The 16,634-nt window shown below is 46.1% G+C and overlaps 1 protein-coding gene across 1 annotated transcript in view; it reads left to right on the top strand.

Annotated features, from left to right (window-relative positions):
* The first annotated feature begins 7,311 nt into the window (after window positions 1–7,311).
* arhgap20b (Rho GTPase activating protein 20b) overlaps window positions 7,312–16,634 on the top strand; it is a 59,545-nt gene continuing 50,222 nt past the window's right edge. The window contains exons 1-2 of the mRNA XM_077241224.1: window positions 7,312–7,884; window positions 8,842–8,909. Coding sequence (XP_077097339.1) covers window positions 7,795–7,884; window positions 8,842–8,909 — 158 coding nt within the window. The 5' untranslated portion in view covers window positions 7,312–7,794. The remainder of the gene's footprint in view (window positions 7,885–8,841; window positions 8,910–16,634) is intronic.

Below are 16,634 nucleotides of genomic sequence, written 5' to 3'. Positions count from 1 at the left end.
GGCGAAGTCTTCTGTGATGCAGAGTCAGAGACAGTCGGATCCATTTGCAGTGGTTTATTCAGGATAGTCAAACAGGCAGAAATCAGAAAACAGCATAGACAATGTAGCAGGCAGTCCAAGAGCATAAACAATACCAGGCAGAGATCAGGGCAGGCGGCAATATCCAAAATCCAAACGATAACAGGCAAAGCTCAAGGCAGGCAGCAGACAAAGAGACGGGAGTCGATAAACAGTCACAGGTCAATACACGGGGAATCAAAAGACAGTAGATAAACGCTTGGTAATGTTAGCTGGGGCAGAACAAGACTTTGCAAACTGTGTGAGTCAGAAGGCAATTTATATAGAGGAGAGAAGTGGGAACACCTGTGCAGATAATGAGACCTAGGTACGGGGCTTGTGGGAAATGCAGTTCAATACTCTTATGAAGGTGTTCTAGGATGGTCGGAGAGAGCCACAGAGGTGCGATCTATGACAGAATCAGACATGATGCAGTATGCTTCCATATAATTTATGTCTTTTTTTTTTTTGCACAGAGTAATTCCAAAATACCATAATTTACACACCATCCACGAATTGTCCAATAGTTTTTATAGCATTTCATTTTTAGATTCGAAATATATTTCATTACAATATTATTGTAGAAATTTAGCAAATTGCTGTCATATTCAGTTTTGTATTATGTTATTGTTTTGAACTTAAGTTTACCAGTTTTGAAAACAGTATGTAAGCATGTGCAAAATGGCCGGTAAGTACACAGAGTTTTGGCGGTTGTTGTGTTGAAGTGAGAAAAGAATTAATGTAATTTGAAAGATGTAGTCATTGAATGCATTTTGTGCCAAAGCAATGATAAATGATCCACAGTTTAGCCCACATATAAGAAGTGCTCACTGTTGTGCTCACTGTGTGAAGGGTTTTGAAAAAGTGACCTAAGTATTGAGAAATGTGTCCTAGTGACTGTAAAAAACGTCTACGGTTACGTATGTAACCCTCCTTCCCTGAGTAGGGAACGGAGACGTTACGTCGGATGACGACGAATGGGGTTTCGCTTAGAAAGCCTATCAACTTCGAGTATTACAAAACGAGCCAATGGCAAGGAAATGCCATGGGTCTGCGGAATTTGCATGGCGTAACTCCGCCCCACCTCGTGGGTATAAAAGGAGGAAGCCGGCAGCAAGCAGATATGTTTCTTCGCTGAGGAGCCAAGACTGAGCTCAGGCGATCCCCGCGGTACAGCGGAAAGTGGCAGGCAGACGTAACGTCTCCGTTCCCTACTCAGGGAACGAGGGTTACATACGTAACAGTAGACGTTCCCTTTCGTTGTCACTCCGAGTTACGTCGGATGACGACGAATGGGGTTACCAGTCTAATCACGCCACCTTCTCAGCTGTCTTCCAGTGCCCTGCGTAAATCGAGATCCCTGTCAGCCTGGACAAAGGACTCCATATATCACAGGAATACCAAGGTACACTGGGAAGCATATCCCAAGCTTAGGGGAAGTATGCAATTAATGCCAGCCCGGAGGGGGGGGACTTAGAGAATACACATATGACCCGAAGGAAGCATATGGAAAACACTGGGGTGTCCAGCCGCAGGTGGAATATTTCAACCCCAGGGGTGGGAAGGTGGCTTGCCAAGGGAAAGACACACGCTCAGAGAGGCTTACAGTGGAAATACACATGTGGGGGTCGCTCAGAGGAGGGACCATGCACACGGGAGGCACCTAGCCGACGCGCAGGCAATAGAAACTGGCGGCGACGTCAGGAGTGCTGGAGGAGCTCAGGGCTTTCGGAGAAGCTCACCTGAGGAAAATATCGCACGTATCCAGTCCGTGGAGTGGAATGGCGAGCAAGCGAAGACACCTGAGCGGGTCCGGTACTAGCTGGTTGAAGCGAGTACACGAGAGGACACAGGCTCCACTCGGAGATTATAGAATCTGGCGAAAGTGTTAGGTGTCGCCCAGCCTGCAGCTCTGCAGATGTCTGTTAGCGAGGCGCCATGCGCTAGAGCCCAAGAGGACGCCACACTCCGGGTGGAGTGGGCAGTCACACCAAGGGGGCACGGTCTAGTCAGACAACCTTTGCTTGGAGAGAGCCTTTCCCTTCAGCTTCCCACCATAACAGACAAAGAGCTGGTCTGAGGTCCTGAAACACTGCGTTCTGTCTACATAGGCGCGGAGAGCGCGTACTGGACAGAGCAGTGCCAAGGCTGGGTCTGCCTCCTCCGAGGGCAGCGCTTGCAGGTTCACCACCTGGTCCCGAAAGGGAGTGGTAGGAACCTTGGGCACGTATCCAGGCCGGGGTCTCAGGATCACGTGAGAGGAAGCCGGCCCAAATTCCAGGCACGCTTCGTCAACGGAGAATGCGTGCAGGTCCCCAACCCTCTTGATGGAGGCCAGTGCAACCAGGAGCGCTGTCTTCATAGACAGGAACTTAAGCTCGACTGATTGCAGGGGCTCAAAGGGAGCACTCTTCAGGGCAGTTAGAACCACTGAGAAGTCCCAAGAGGGAACGAGAGGAGGACGAGGAGGATTTAGTCTCCTCGCTCCTCTCAGGAACCTGATGACCAGGTCGTGCTTCCCCACCGACTTACCTTCGATGAGGTCATGATGTGCGGCAATGGCGGCAACATAGACCTTCAGGGTGGAGGGAGACAGCCTTCGCTCCAGCCCCTGTTGAAGGAAGGAAAGCACAACACTGATCGAGCATCTCCGGGGGTCTTCTCGGTGAGAAGAGCACCAGTTGACGAAGAGGTTCCACTTCAACGCATAGACGTGTCTCGTGGACGACGCTCTAGCGGAAGTGATGGTAGCCACCACCGCTGGTGGTAGGGTACTCAAACCTGCCTCGTCCCATCCAGGAGCCACACGTGGAGGTTCCAAAGATCGGGACGAGGGTGCCATAGGGTGCCCCGTCCCTGAGAAAGAAGGTTCTTCCTTAGAGGGATCGGCCAGGGAGGTGCTGTCGCGAGGAGTACTAGTTCGGGGAACCAGGTCCGGTTGGGCCAGTAAGGGGCAACCAGAATGACCTGCTCCTCGTCCTCCCTGACCTTGCGCAAAGTGTGCGCAAGAAGGCTCACTGGGGGAAACGCATACTTGCGGTCCTGCGGCCAGCTGTGCGCCAGAGCATCCGTGCCGAGCGTGCCCTCGGTCAGGGAATAGAACTGGGCGCAATGGGTCGAGTCGTGAGAGGCAAACAGATCTATCTGCGCGTCCCCGAACTGGTCCCAAATCAGCTGAACCGACTGGGGATGGAGTCGCCATTCTCCAGGGAGGGGCTGAAGCCGTGAGAGCTCGTCGGCTGCACAGTTCAGCGCTCTGGGAATGAAGATGGCTCGAAGCGACCTCAGATGCTTCTGACTCCATAGGAGGAGGTGGCGAGCGAGTTGTGACATACGGCGGGAGCGTAGACCACCTTGATGGTTGTTGTACGCTACAGTGGCGGTATTGTCTGAACGGACTAGTAAGTGTTGACCCCTGAGCAACGCCCGGAAGCGGTGGAGGGCAAGGCGTACTGCCAACAACTCGAGGCAATTGACATGCCACAGCCGCTGGGGTCCTGTCCAGGAGCCCGCAGCAGCATGTCCATTGCACATGGCGCCCCAGCCCGTGGTGGAGGCATCTGTTGAGACAACAACATGCCGGGAAGCTCGTGCCAGGGGGACACCGGCCCTGAGAAAACCGAGGTTCGCACACGGGGTGAAGAACTGACGGCAGGTCGGAGTAACTGGTACTCGGAACGTGCCGTGTTGCCATGCCCACCTCGGGGACTCGGTCGCGAAGCCAAGCTGAAGCGGTCTCATATGAAGCAATCCGAGCGGCGTGACCGCGGCTGCAGATGCCATATGCCCCAGGAGCCTCTGAAAAAGTTTCAGTGGAACCGCACTCTTGCCCTCGAATTGTCTTAGGCAAGTCAGCAGTGACTGCGCGCGCTCGCTCGTAAGCTGCGCGGACATGGCGACCGAGTCGATGTCCATACCGAGAAAAGAGATCCTCTACACGGGGCAAAGTTTGCTCTTCTCCCAGTTGACCCGAAGGCCCAGACGGGCTAGGTGCCGAAGGACTAGGTCCCTGTGTTCGCAAACCTGATCTCGAGAGTGAGCTAGGATCAGCCAGTCGTCGATATAACTCAGGATGCGAACCCCTTGTTCTCGAAGGGGAACAAGGGCCGCCTCGACGACCTTCGTGAAGATGCGAGGAGACAGGGCTAGCCCGAAAGGGAGAACCGCGTACTGGTATGCCTGCCCCTCGAAAGCAAACCGGAGGAACGGTCTGTGTCGAGGAAGAATGGAGACATGAAAGTAGGCGTCCTTCAGGTCGATCGCTGCAAACCAATCCTGGGGCCGTATGCATTCGAAAACGCGTTTGGCGGTGAGCATCTTGAACGGCATCCTGTGAAGGGAGCGGTTCAGCACGCGCAAGTCCAGGATTGGCCGTAACCCACCGGTTTTCTTGGGGACAATGAAGTAGGAGCTGTAGAAGCCGGACCTCATCTCGGCTGGAGGGACAGTCTCGATTGCACCCTTCGCCAGCAGGGTGGCAATCTCTGCTCTCATGATAGGGGTATTGCCACCGACCAAAGTGGAGCGGACTCCCCTGAAGCGGGGAGGAGACCGTGCGAACTGAATCGTATAGGCGAGCCTGACGGTACGCGCGATCCAGTGGGACAGACGGGGAAGCTCTAGCCAGGCTCCCAGGAACTGAACCAACGGGATCATGCGAGCCACAGGCGTCCCCCCGGAGGGGCAGCGAAGCGGTGTAACTGGCCCAGATGTGGACGGCATAGCGGCCCGGAGAGGGGGCACAGTTAGCAACCGCGCCCTGGCAGAGGGGGCCAGGGGAGGACCAGGCTGGTCGTCCCGCGGGGGCCTGCTCTGCCAGGGTTCTGGCGACAGAGGGGGACAGGGGCGAAGCGGTCCGTGGACGGCACGCCGTGTCAACCGCCTCTGGGACAGAGGGGGGCGAGGAGAGCACGGCTTGTGGGCGGCGCTCTGTGTCGCCCAAGAACTCTGTGAGCTCAGGGAAGAGGGGATTGTTTCTGACTTTAACCACATTAGGGTGCTGCCCACCCGTGGGTGAGCAGCGGGGAGTGGAGAACAAAAGATTCTCGCCCGGCCCTCCACCGGGGGAAGGAGTGGTCCTGCTACCACCTCCTGCGAAACAACCATCATCCCTGAGCAGCCCGTCTCAGGAGCGCCGCTTGGCCCGGCGTTTAGTGGGGGGCGGGGCAGGAGAGGGCTGTGGCGCCTTCTTACGGCTTCCTCCGCGACCGGCCCTGGGTGGAGGCTGCTGCGTGGTCCGGGCGGGAGGGGCGGGAGCCGCAGGAGGGTGCCCTCGGCGGGAAACAGGTCGAGGCGTCTGCCCGGCCGGCAAGGTGGAGGCAGCAGCGGGCCGGCGGGGCAGAATGTGTCTGATGGCCTCGGTCTGTTTCTGGGCAGTTGAAAACTGTTGGGCAAAGTCTTCAACTGCACCGCCGAAGAGGCCGGCCTGGGACAAGGGGGCGTTAAGCAGACGGGTCCGCTCAGCGTCCCGCATGTCAGCCAGGTTCAGCCACAGATGTCGCTCCTGGACCACAGCTGTGGACATCACCAAACCCAGGGAGCGCGCGGTAACCTTCGTCGCCCGGAGAGCAAGGTCGGTCGCGGCGCGCAGCTCATCAAAGAGCCCTGGGTTTGTCCTACCCTCGTGCATGTCTCTGAGCATCTGGGCCTGGTAGACCTGCAGAGTGGCCATAGCATGCAGTGAAGCAGCCGCCTGTCCCGCCGCTCTGTAAGACTTCGCCACCAGGGTCGACGAAAATCTACAGGCTTTGGATGGGTGCTTAGGCTCGCCCCGAGAAGAAGCACTCTGAGGACATAGTTGCATGGCAACAGAGCGTTCAACCGGGGGAAGCCCAGTGTACCCACGGGCAGCTGCCTCATCGAGGGGAGGAAAGGCGGATGAGACCAGCGAGCGGTCCCGAGAAGACGGGGGGTCTTCCAGGACTTCGAGATCTCATCATGCACATCTGGGAAGAAAGGTATTGGGGTTTGCCGAGGACGAGGGTCGGCGGCCTTACCCAAAAACCAATCGTCCAGCCGCGAGCGCTCAGGACAGGGTGGAGGCCTCCACTCAAGTCCGATGCTCGCGGCTGCCCGGGAAAGCATGGCCGTCATCTCCGGATCAGACTCGAGCACAGCCGTATGCACACCGGAAGGTGGCAGCTGTGACGAGCCCTCACTTCCAGAAGAGTCAAACCCGCCTAGTGATGCTGCAACAGACATGGCATCTTCCTCTGTAGCTTCAACTGAAGCACGCGGGCCACCAGAGGGTAGACCCGCGGGAATCAGCAGTTCACTAGCGGGCACTGTCATTGAAGAGGGGGGCTGGGGTCGCGGACACATAGTCGGCGCCTTGTTCCAGACCGTAACCCTCAGGTCACCCTGGCCACCAGCCGCAGGACGGGGGGTGGATGAGGGGACTCTCACTCTTGCGAGTTCACGGAGTCTCGACCGTAATGACGCGATGGTCATGTTCCCACAGAGAGAACATGAGTCATCCACGAGGGCTGCTCTAGCATGATCAATGCCCAAACATACTATGCAACGCTCGTGCCCATCAGAGTCCGATACCAATCTGCCGCAACCAGAAGTACATGGGCGAGACATCTTTAAAAAGACGTGCCACGTGTAAGCTCTTTTAGTGAGAGAAAACTCAAGTGTTGAAGCACCCGGGGAGAAACGCACCGACTGGCAGACCACTGCAACAGATCAGCAGGAAGCACGCTCTCGCCGTAGATCGCCGTCACACCAACACTCGAGGTACTCGTTTGTAAAGGTGACAATTCAGAGATGGCTTGTGGAGAGAAGAATACACTTGGCTCCGAAGTGAAAACATATCTGCTTGCTGCCGGCTTCCTCCTTTTATACCCACGAGGTGGGGCGGAGTTACGCCATGCAAATTCCGCAGACCCATGGCATTTCCTTGCCATTGGCTCGTTTTGTAATACTCGAAGTTGATAGGCTTTCTAAGCGAAACCCCATTCGTCGTCATCCGACGTAACTCGGAGTGACAACGAAAGGGAACTGTAATTGCTGCTTGACATAATCCAGTTTTAAAAAAAGCTGGCTAATTTAGCTGCTGTTTGGTGGGATTTGTTCACCAATTAGGTCATGTACCGTGAAACTGCATTTGAGATGGCCATTAGTTCTACAATGAATGTTCAGCGTGAAGCTGGACTGTTAACATTGTCATCATGAGCTGTTTGAAAGCAACATTAAAATACAGAATTGCTGCTGATTGCAAAGCTGCGCTTACATTTGATATCTTCTGTAGTGACGGTAACATCCAGTGGGGGGCCTTGGAGCTTCAGTGAATGTGGAACAGAACACTGAACCTCCATGTCCATATTTAGAGAGTGAGACTGAAAGAATGTGAGAGAGAGAGAGAGAGAGAGAGAGAGAGAGAGAGGGGGGAAGAAAGGAGAGATCCATGAGAAAGGAGGGAGGGAGAAAGGAAGGGGATGGTAATGAAAATTATAGAGAAGAGAAAAAGTTGTGGGGGGACATGAGATGGGTTGGGTGGGTAAAGTTCCTCACACCAAGTTCCAGACAACTTCTGGATGATAAATTCAAATCCCTTTACAATTTATTTTATGATTTTATGAGGAAAAAAATAAATAAATATATAATCTCGAAGACAGTTCAAGCTCCTTTCCTTTATGGGAATTGATGCATGTTTTCTTTCTTTCTTTTTTCCCCGTCTTTTTTGTGAATGAGGAGATTTAGAGCATCCTTGCCGAGGACGATTGAGGAAGATGGATGAAAATGAGTCCACATCAGAAGTTCTCAAACTGCACTAACCTTCAATCTACCAGAAGTGGACCGGTGACCAGGCCTGTGGAGGAAAAGGTGAATTTACATAGAGGTAGCAATAGTTTGTTCAGCAGATGATTTACATGAGGTGTCCTTTAACGGACCTCAAACTGAGGGTAGGTGAGCTATACATGAGACATTTACTTAAACCTGTTATGCATTTATTGGTAGTGCATGCGTTTAGCTCATATTTAATCTTCTAATACTCACATCACTCGTCAGTCGTATCTAAATATGAAATTCTGTACCTAAATAAAATCTAGTTCCTGGGGGTAATTGATGCTATTTCAGTGCAAATATACAGCATGTATATGTTTTTTTTATTCAGACCCATGTGTGATAACATCACATGTACATGTCTTTCAGATATTATCTATTTGTTGTGTTTTGGAACTAAATAAGAGCATCTGCTCATCTGCAGTATGTCTTCTAAACATTCCCTGTCACAATTAGAATGCAGTGCTTTTCAAATCTTTAACAGCTGTCTTGCTGACATGTGCTTACTAGGATACGGTGTCTGATACACACTCAACATTTTCATATTAACACACATGAAAGCTTGAGAAATCTTTTTATTTTATGGAACATTATGTGAGCTAATCTGATGTAATCTGATATTGGGCCCTTTGTAATAAAATCTTTGATTCTTAGGGGAAATCTTTATTGGTCTTTAGGATCCTTATGGATTTGTTCAAAATTATGAATTTCCATTAGCAATTTTGAATAGGGATGTTTTAATGCTTCAACCAGAATAATAGACTAATATTGTGCATTCTTATTTTGCAATTTTGCCTGAAAGGTGTGAATTTTCTTCTCTCAATGAACAGATAATTGCTATAGTTACCAAATTATTTTATAGCATATTTCTTTTAGTTCTCTATTCATTTATTAGTACTTCTGTTGCTGCTGCCAATGATGATTTTGTCCTTTTTTGTTGTTGTTGCGATGTGTATTTGTAATTGGTATGGAATTGTGTTTGCTTTTAATTTGTAGACGATGAAGTCCACAATTCCAAGAAGAAAAACTGCTGTTATTAAAGCTTTCAGCAAAACCAGACAAAGGTATGTATAAACAAGCAAACACACACACATAATACAAACATACCCTTTTTTGAGGGCATTTTAAATTGATATGGAATGTAAATTTAATATTCTTTTAATTTCTCATGTCTCATTTTCACTTCCCCCTTACACAAATACAAACATGCTCTCATTGTTCTTTTCCTGTGCCACTGGCTTCTCCTCCTTTACCCTTTTATTGACTCCAAACAGAAAATCAAAATACCTCTTTTCCCCCTCTGTTCCTGACTTACTGATCTATGTGTGCCTACTTACCTATACTTAACCATATTTTGGAGACACATTTGTACCCAGAAGACAGCTAACCTCCCCCAAAACCCCCTTTAGGCACATATTCATTTGTAAAATGGTATAAATAAATAAAAAAGTAAAAAGTTAGTTAAAAAAAATGATTTTTTAGGGTTAGGTCATAGTATTTATAACTCTATGTACAAACAATAGAAGTCTATGAAATGAATAAGTGAATGTCCACATTTAGATTAAGTGTATGTATGTGTATGTGTGTGTTTGTGTGTGTGTATTTGATCAAGCTTATTTAAATCTAAATGGCTTATATATACTGTGTACAGTGATGTGAATATGTTAGGACACCCGTGCTAAAGTTGCCTAAAAAGAGGAATAAAAAATCATCTTTTGGAAATTGATCTTAATGCCTTAATTAGAAAAATGAGGAAAATACAACCTTTAAGGACACCAATTTTCTTTGTGTATGAATAATGTATCATAAATAAATAAATAAATAAATACATGTTCTTCCTTAAAATACAGGTTGCATAAGTCAGGACCCCCCTATGTTAAACTCCCATAGAGTCAGGCAGATTTTTATTTTTAAAGGCCAGTTATTTCATGGATCCATGATAATATGCATCCTGATGTAGTTCCCTTGGCCTTTGGAATTAAAATAGACCCACATCATCACACACCCTTCACCATACCTATCGATTGGCATGGGGTAGCCTGCTTTCCATAATCTTTCAATGCAAATCAAACCAGCTATTAGGCTAACTGAAATAAAACCATACCAATCTTTAGGTATGGTGAAGGGTGTGTGATGATGTGGGGATATTTTAATTTCAAAGGCCAAGGGAACTTTATCAGGCTGCATAGTATCCTGGATCCATGAAATATTTAAAATAAAATAAAAATAAAATTTAAAAATAAAAATCTGCCTGACTCATTTATTTATTTATGATACATTATTCATTCACAAAGAAAATTGGTGTCCTTAAAGGTTGGATTTTTCCTCATTTTTTTAATTAAGGCATTAAAGGTATTGTAGGTAGAAATCCACAAAAATACGTTTTTTCCAAATTTGTTTAAACTGTCTTTACATATCAATGCATAATTAAAATGTAAGTACTCCGGAAAAGAAATTATAAAAATCGAGTGTCTTTAGTCCTCTCAGGACTACAATAAACACAGCTCATTAATCCATTAACTCCCACCCCCTCCCTTTTCGGCTCCTTCCAAAGCCACGCCCCCAAAACAAATGAACGCGCAATCCCGGCCGTTCGCTCAGCTGGAAGAGTCGGACGCGTTTACCAGCTTTACCAGATGTAGTGATATCATGTCAGAATCACAAGTAATAAAATAACTAACTTTATCAGTATGAATATAAACAATTAACATGGCTGTTAGTAGCCTACTCACTATCAAGCTCGCATATCGATACTGGTAAAGTTTAAAATATTTTAGCCTACTCGTAACGGAATCAAACTCAATATAAAGCAAAGCTATAAATAGCTTCATTAATACACGTTTGCAGTTACTATCAGTTACACTGTGATGAAGGTGAATTTGTAAGATTCATAACATAAGATTGTTTACAGATAAACTGAGTAACATGCACTCAAACACCTTCTCACAACTGCATTGCAGACCCAAGATAATATAAAGCCTAGTTCACACTACATGATTTTAAGCCCGATTTAAGCCCGATTTGCAAATCGTTGAGCTCGCCGACAGGTCAGGGTGTTATCGCGTGCAAATCGCGGAGGATTAGCGGGCGATGAACGCTCGCCAATCTGTTAGTATGAAAGAGCCAACAACGCATCAAAGACCCTCGCAGACGCCTCGCAGACGCGTCGCCGAGCCTACAAAAATATCTAGCATGCTAGATATCCAGAGCTGTCGCACGACTCAATCTCACTGATGTCATGAGCAACAGCCAATCACAGCAAGGCATGAGTTGAGGTCACCGGGTAAATACGTGATTTTTGCTGTCAGCTAAACATAAACATGCAGCTACATGTCCGATATAAACATACTGTACTCACCTCCAACTCTCTCTGTAGCACAGACCTGCTCTTCCCGTTTGCAGATCCACTCTTTCGCCCATACTCTCTTATTTTTTATTTTTTTGCGTTTTTTTCTCAGAGCAAATGATCGCGCAAACAGTTTGCAGCACTGGTTTATGTCTGACGTCCATATTCGCGTGTTGTGTTGTTCTTCGCTGTGTATTGGCGCGCGTGTTGTTTCGCGTCAAGATAGACATTAGACAGATAGATTTGTAGACTAGATAGAATCATTGGGTGACAGAGTTGTTGTCAACTCGTGTAGTGCGTTACCTCCTGTTGCGGATCAATTACGCTGTGTCGTGTGGTGTGAACAGCTCAACAACTTGAACACTCCTGATTTCTCAGAGAGCAAGTCATGTAGTGTGAACGCACAGTTCAGCCCGACGTTTTAAAATCATGTAGTGTGAACTAGGCTTAACACACACACACAACATATATTGTATAGCACATACAGATACAACATAAAGACATAGGTAAACATGTAGAGCATATAACAACAAACCAAACGTGAAAAAACGGAGCAGGTAGAGTTCACATTGAAAATAGGAACAAAGTTTAGGCAGAGGGTAAAGCTAGGTATAAAAATAGATCCCCTAAACTTTTTAACCTAAAGTTAGATTTGGCGAAATTAAACAAAACAGCTTTTAACTGCAGATAGGCCTATTGCTTATTTATCGTCTCAACCCTGGCTCACTTACAGTAACGTTATACCAGTCGACACCAAAGTTACACTGTCATAGCTAAGCCAGTACCGTTTGTTATGCTACATAACGTTAGGTAGCTATATTAGGTAGCTACGTGTGCTAGTGATACATGCTTCATGAAAAAATAAATGCCATCAAAATGAAAACAGCAAGATAACCTGTCCAGCAGAAATAAAGCCATCATGGAGTCACTTTTCAGCCCCTTGAGATCCCTCAGTTGTCGCCACCGCTGGAAAGCCACACCGATATTGACTCTCGTAGGATTTCTTTATTTATCCAAAGACTTTTTGTTCATAGCCTTTTCAAATACTGTCTTCCTTTTTTTAACTTGTTTGACTTCGCTGCCTCTATATGCAGGTAACGTTACTGAGAATTTTGACTGTTCTTTATCTGCCATAATTGATATTACTAGCTTCCCTGCCTGTTCAAATGGGTGCGCGCAATTTGGGCTGCTCCTGTATCAGCAGAGGTGGTATCCATGATAGCGAGGGAGAGTGACAGTCGCCCCAGCCAATCATTTCTTTCGTCCCGAATGGAATACTGAGCTGTGTTTATTACAGTCCTGAGAGAACTACAGAAACTCGATTTTCATAATTTCTTTTCCAGAGTACTTACATTTTAATTATGCATTGATATATAAAGACAGTTTAAACAAATTTGGAAAAAAGTATTTTTGGGGATTTCCTCCAATACCTTTAAGATCAATTTCCAAAAGATGATTTTTTATTCCTCTTTTTAGGCAACTTTAGCATGGGTGTCCAAACTTATTCACATCACTGTATATATAGTATAGGCCTATATGTGGCCCATGCTGGCAAAATGAGCCACAATGAGCACATTTTCAAAAACGAGATATTGTTATGATCTTTGTTAAAATCATTTGTTGTAATCAGACAAAAAAATGACTGAGCTACACCTGTTTGAGTTCGATAAAGTCAGCAAAGTCGATTTTGATAAAATTTCAGAAAAGTTTTCTGAAGGTTCCAAAACGTCTCGGGTAACTTGCGGAGCTCATGTTCTCTGTATAGGGAACGAGACGCTGCGTAGCTATGATGCAATGGGAACGCCCTTAGGGCGGTGCTGATTGTCTGAACCCATATAGAATCACGCCAGTTCATTGGCTGATGGCACGGGCGCCTCCTCACTACAGTAGATTTCAGTGAGATTTAGCCATAGATAGCTCAACAGCCTCCAAACCTGCCATGGTGTGACCAATCGCGTGTACAGTGTGCTTAGTTGCACGCAGCGCAAGGTCAGTAGCTTGAACTCAGAAACCACTCAGAAAATGCTCATCAAGCGAGTCCGGCCAATGTTAAGTTTCTCAGTATCATGTGTTAACACATCCACACAGACGGGAGAGAGTCGTCTGCGGCCCCGAAATCCTAAGAATCAGACGCCGCAGTGAATAAAATATCCTCCAATCCAAAGGAAACGGCATGGCGTGCCTTTGGACTGTGGAATAAATAATCATGGAGAAACTCCACCGGAGAATCAGCGCGGCGTGCACGCCTGGATGAGAGATAGTGAGAGAGGGAATAGCAGGCCTACTCACTCTTTAACGCAGGGGTCTCAAACTCAACTTAACTGGGAGCCGCTGGAGGTAGAGTCTGGGTCAGGCTGGGCTGCATCAAGTATTCCACAAAAAATAGTATTCAAGTATTCCAAAAAAGGAACACAACTGATCCAATCTTCTCAAGCTTTATTATTATGTTTCTTCTGAACTGTCTTCCTTTCTGTACATGATTGGTTCTTCATGCGCTGTCCTTCTGACAGTTGAAGTTCATTTTACAAACTTTCTTTGTCTTTTCCTTATAACACATCTCTGTGATACTTATATTTGCTTATGTTCTTTTTATTTTCTTTATACAAAACATTAATGATGTTGAATGTTTTTTTGGAAGGCACATTTCCTTTTATTATACTTAGAAAAACAATTATTGCTTTTGAAATACAAATATTTGCAGTCATGTCTGCCCGTCTTATTGAATACTTTCTACACATGTATAGTGTCTCAGGCAAATTACTGACTTTGCACAAATCAAAGCAAACCTTCTTATCAACCTGTTGGACACATATTACAAGCTCAAAATGATTATTCTCACATTGTTTTAGAGCAGGGGTCTCCAAAACGTCGCTCGCAAGCTACCAGTAGCTTGTGGCCTGATTGGGGTCACACATATCGCGCTCACATATTTTGCGGGCTCAAGTTCGTCATTTCAAATGTAGGCGCGCGGCAAGCACGCTCATACTTGAAGCGACACGCTCAGTTTTTCCAGGCGCAGTATGTTTGTACTTCGCGGTTGTCTATGACAACTATTGACAACAAACCCAGACCTCAGCTTCATGAAGGGCCTCGGCCGCGTCATTAGCCGCGTTACCATTACCCTTCAAATTGCACAAATTGAAATTGAAAATTCAAAATACGCCCAATGGAAACACGTAAATTTCGCAAAAACTCCCATTTATAGCAAAAATGTTTTTCAGGCAATTCGAAAAAGAAATATTTCACAAAACTGTAATGGAAACAGTTTTTGCGCATTTTCAGGTCACCTGACGTAGATGACGCAGTATGTTTTGACAGAATATGAGACAGAGTTCTTTATTAAATTAATTAAAGACAAAGGAATTACAGGAATACTAGATTCTAAACCTCAAAGAAATGCCACAATCAAGACCTCGAAGCAGAAATGAGGGAGAAACACCCAGAAATACCAGCCGCTCCAAGTGTAAGGGTCTTTCCTTACCATTAATGCTTGGATAACACACACAGGGGCACCGTTAGAAATGTTGGGTCCTATGAAAGAAAATAAGGTTGGGCCCCCTACTGCACCCATTCCATTAATAAAATCGATCTCTGGAGGCCCCAAAATTGTGTGGGCCCTTAGAATCGTCCTAACTTTTCCCCCCTTAGCGGCGCCCCTGAACACACATACGTCTCCTTTGATTAATAATAATGGCCAGTGCAATGACTGAGATATACGTAAACCTACCAACATCCGTCTACATGATTTTTGGAATGACTTATCGCGAGAGGAAAAAATGACGTTTTAGTCACATAACATCGGTTAATGGAAACGGCGTCATTTCGCAATAGTTTTTTGTCGACATTTAGAAAAAATTGCAAAAGTTTTGCGCAAATCTGTAATGGAAACGCACAGCAGAGCGGCAGGGGAGAGTGGACGGATCTTTATCAAAGCAAGCATTATAGCCTCACACGGATAGTTTAAGCCAATTCTCACAGGACTGCTAGATGTGCCAAAAATAACAAATGTGTTCCCCCAACAGTTAACCGTTCATTTAAGACATAACAGATAATTGTTGCGTGAATCTCGTTTTTTTTTATGGACAAAGGAAAGGTACTAATCCTCTCAGAAAATGTAAAAACATACAGATGTTTAATTTGTATTTGGAGCATTGGGATCGCTAGACGAGGGCTTAATGAACAAATTTTTGTGAAAACCTCAAATTCAACTAAAATTTAATTTTTTTTGCCTGTAGCTCGAAATTAGCCCATGCGCACTCCGATTAATTTTGCCAGCACACACACACACACACACACACACACACACACACACACACACACACACACACACACACACACACACACACACACACACACACACACACACACACACACACACACACACACACACACACACACATTTATTTTGTCAAATAGTTTTTTCTTGTTTTAGGAATAACAAGTCTCATTATCTTATCACAATTTTGTTTGCTAACATGAACACACACACACACACACACACACACACACACACACACACACACACACACACACACACACACACACACACACACACACACACACACACCCTACCAACCACACCCTCTCTCTCTCACACACACACACAACATTGATTTTGTCAAATAGTTTTTTCCTGTTTTAGGAATAACAAGTCTTATTATCTTAACACAATTTTGTTTCTGAACCACGAACACACACACACACACACACACACACACACACACACACACACACACACACACACACACACACACACACACACACACACACACACACACACACCCTCTCTCTCCCACACACACACACAACATTGATTTTATCAAATAGTTTTTTCCTGTTTTAGGAATAACAAGTCTTATTATCTTAACACAATTTTGTTTCTGAACCACGAACACACACACAAACACACACACACACACACACACACACACACACACACACACACACACACACACACACACACACACACACACACACACACACACACACACACACACACACACGCACGCACGCACACACACACACACACACACTGACTGACGGCTTATATCTGACCAATCCCTTGGTAATGGCTAGAAGACACACTCTGCCTTATATAGGCAGGAATGCAACAACAGACACACACACACACATAAGAAAGCTGGCAAAGTGCGTCATTCCGATTAGGAGCTAGAAGAGAGAAAGAGAGAGACAGAGAGAGAGAGAGTGACAATGTGCCAAGAGAAAAATTAATAAATATAACAGAAAGCTAAAAATCTTGCAATTATTTGTGTCAGGTTTCAGAAAGCTGTTAGTTTTTCGTTTTTAATTTCTTGAAAAGCATAGATAAATTAGAAATATGCAAGACAAGTCTAAAGGTTTTGTTAGTGTAGCTGAAGCAACAGGTAGGATAAAGCATACAAGACAACTATGGCATAAAAACAGGCATCCAGTGAAAAAGCTG

The sequence above is a fragment of the Siphateles boraxobius genome, unplaced genomic scaffold, assembly GCF_051911475.1.
Source record: "Siphateles boraxobius isolate OS27281-9 unplaced genomic scaffold, OSU_SipBor_1 24, whole genome shotgun sequence".
Lineage (NCBI taxonomy): Eukaryota > Metazoa > Chordata > Actinopteri > Cypriniformes > Leuciscidae > Siphateles > Siphateles boraxobius.
Note: the sequence above shows the minus strand (reverse complement) of the source record. Positions and strands in the feature narration are given on the sequence as shown.